The sequence below is a fragment of the Cyprinodon variegatus genome, unplaced genomic scaffold (assembly GCF_000732505.1).
Source record: "Cyprinodon variegatus isolate N-32 unplaced genomic scaffold, C_variegatus-1.0 Scaffold2429, whole genome shotgun sequence".
In the NCBI taxonomy this organism is placed as follows: Eukaryota; Metazoa; Chordata; class Actinopteri; order Cyprinodontiformes; family Cyprinodontidae; genus Cyprinodon; species Cyprinodon variegatus.
In genome coordinates this window covers 3,181-5,026 of record NW_015152882.1, presented here as the reverse complement: position 1 = coordinate 5,026, position 1,846 = coordinate 3,181, and the positions used below count along the sequence as shown (strand labels likewise).

Sequence of the window (1,846 nt, the reverse complement as noted above, 5' to 3'; positions counted from 1 at the left end):
CCAGAACCCATCTAGATCAGTCCATAGAGACCCAGAATCCATCCAGATCAGTCCATAGAGACCCAGAATCCATCCAGATCAGTCCACAGAGACCCAGAACCCTTTCAGATCAGTCCATAGAGAACCAGAACCCATCTGGTTCACACTCCTGTTTGGTGGCTTCCTCTTCATCAGGTTGGTCTTATGAAGAAGTCTTTGATGTCCGTGTCCCTCAGGTGCCTGTGGTGGACTTCTCATGGCCGGTTCTGCTCCTGCTTTCCTCTTTTCCCCGGAATGGCCTGAAATCTATCCTCCTAGCCAGGAGTGTACGTGGCTGATTCGCGCCGCTGACTCCATCGTAGAGCTGAACATCTTGTCTCTGGATGTGGAGGGATTCCCACCCTGCCTCTATGACAGCCTCATCATCAGAGACGGTGAGCAAAGCAGCAGGACTGACAGGAAATAGATTGGTTTGATTTACATCAATCGTTTCTCAATTCACAAGAGCATGAGTACAGACTCGTGTCCTTGGCAGGTATGTTCTTGACTAGAACCCAGGAAAGGCTGAACTATGACCTCTCTGGTTCTGCTGTACTGGATGGGGCCATCCATCGGTGGCGCTAATGGCTCTGGTTAATGCATGTCTGCAGGGTCCACCAGTCTGTCCCCAGTGCTAGCCAGTGTGTGTGGCAGGGATCCTCCAGGCTCCATTCACTCCTCAGGGGACTCCATGTTCATCCACTTCTCTTCAGACAGCAGCATCGGCGGCCGAGGCTTCAACGCCTCCTTCTCCAAAGGTTCTTGTTTCTCTCTGTCTCAGTGAATGCTAAGCTGCTGCTGTGGTTTAACATTGGTCTTTCTAAGCATTTGTTCAGATATTATCTGGGTTTTTAGTCTGGTTCTTTCTCTGGATTATCTCCATCAGAGCATGTTGCATTCACTATCTGAGCCATTCCTAATGCCAGTGTTCTGTTCAGGTTGTGGCGGCTTGCTGCATGTGGACCGGGGGGTTCTGAGCAGTCCTCACTACCCCCAGAACTACTCCCCTGGTCTGAACTGTAGCTGGCATGTCATGGTCACACCAGGCTTCCGGGTCTCTGTGGTTTTCCAAAGCCCCTTCCAGATTAACGGCTACGGCACCGCATGTAGCTCTGGAGACTACCTGGAGGTAAGAGGGAGGGTTCTGGACCCAGGCTAGTGCTGGGGATGGAGATGCATTCAGGCTGATGTAATCCTGGACTAAACGGCTCCAGAATGACCTCATTCTGCCAAAGAAAGAGGCTTTCAAAGCTCTAATCTGCAGGTTTTCTGGGGTTAAGGTGAAATCAAAGGATTTATACTTGGCGCTATTTCTCTGGGTGGAGACTCTGGTGTAGTTTTGGGAGGAGGAGATGCCATCTTGTTCCAGTCCTGCAGGCGGCTGACCAACCCGGCTATACATCTGTTTCTCCTTGTTTCCACAGCTCAGAAACGGCCCAGATGGTTCGGCTCCACTCCTGCATGAACGTATCTGTGGTGCAAACCCTCCACCCATCCTCCAAACCACAGACAACCACCTCTATGCTCACTTTGTGTCTGATGCCAGCAACGAGGCCACTGGCTTCAAACTGACCTTTGAGGCACATAGTCAAGGTAGCTTCCCCAGTTCTTCTTTAGACACAATAACTCAATGTTGACGTTCAGCTTTGATTCTGAAGAAACATCTCAATTAGACCCAAGTTCAGAGGCCTCGACCCAACCAGATCAGCTCTTAGGTTTTAGACTAGAATACATACAGTTTAGCATGCATGAGTTAGCATTCATGGGTTAGTATACATACGTGTAAGCATACATACAGGTTAGCATACATACGTGTAAGCATACATAC

General features: G+C 49.7%; 1 protein-coding gene across 1 annotated transcript in view; it reads left to right on the top strand.

Annotated features, from left to right (window-relative positions):
• The window catches only part of LOC107080866 (cubilin-like), a gene marked incomplete at its 3' end in the record, with an annotated part of 17,657 nt that overhangs the window by 12,670 nt on the left and 3,141 nt on the right, over positions 1 to 1,846 (top strand). Inside the window, exons 10-13 of the mRNA XM_015369070.1 lie at positions 216 to 413; positions 630 to 776; positions 957 to 1,147; positions 1,443 to 1,611. Of these exons, the coding sequence (XP_015224556.1) occupies positions 216 to 413; positions 630 to 776; positions 957 to 1,147; positions 1,443 to 1,611 (705 nt within the window). The remainder of the gene's footprint in view (positions 1 to 215; positions 414 to 629; positions 777 to 956; positions 1,148 to 1,442; positions 1,612 to 1,846) is intronic.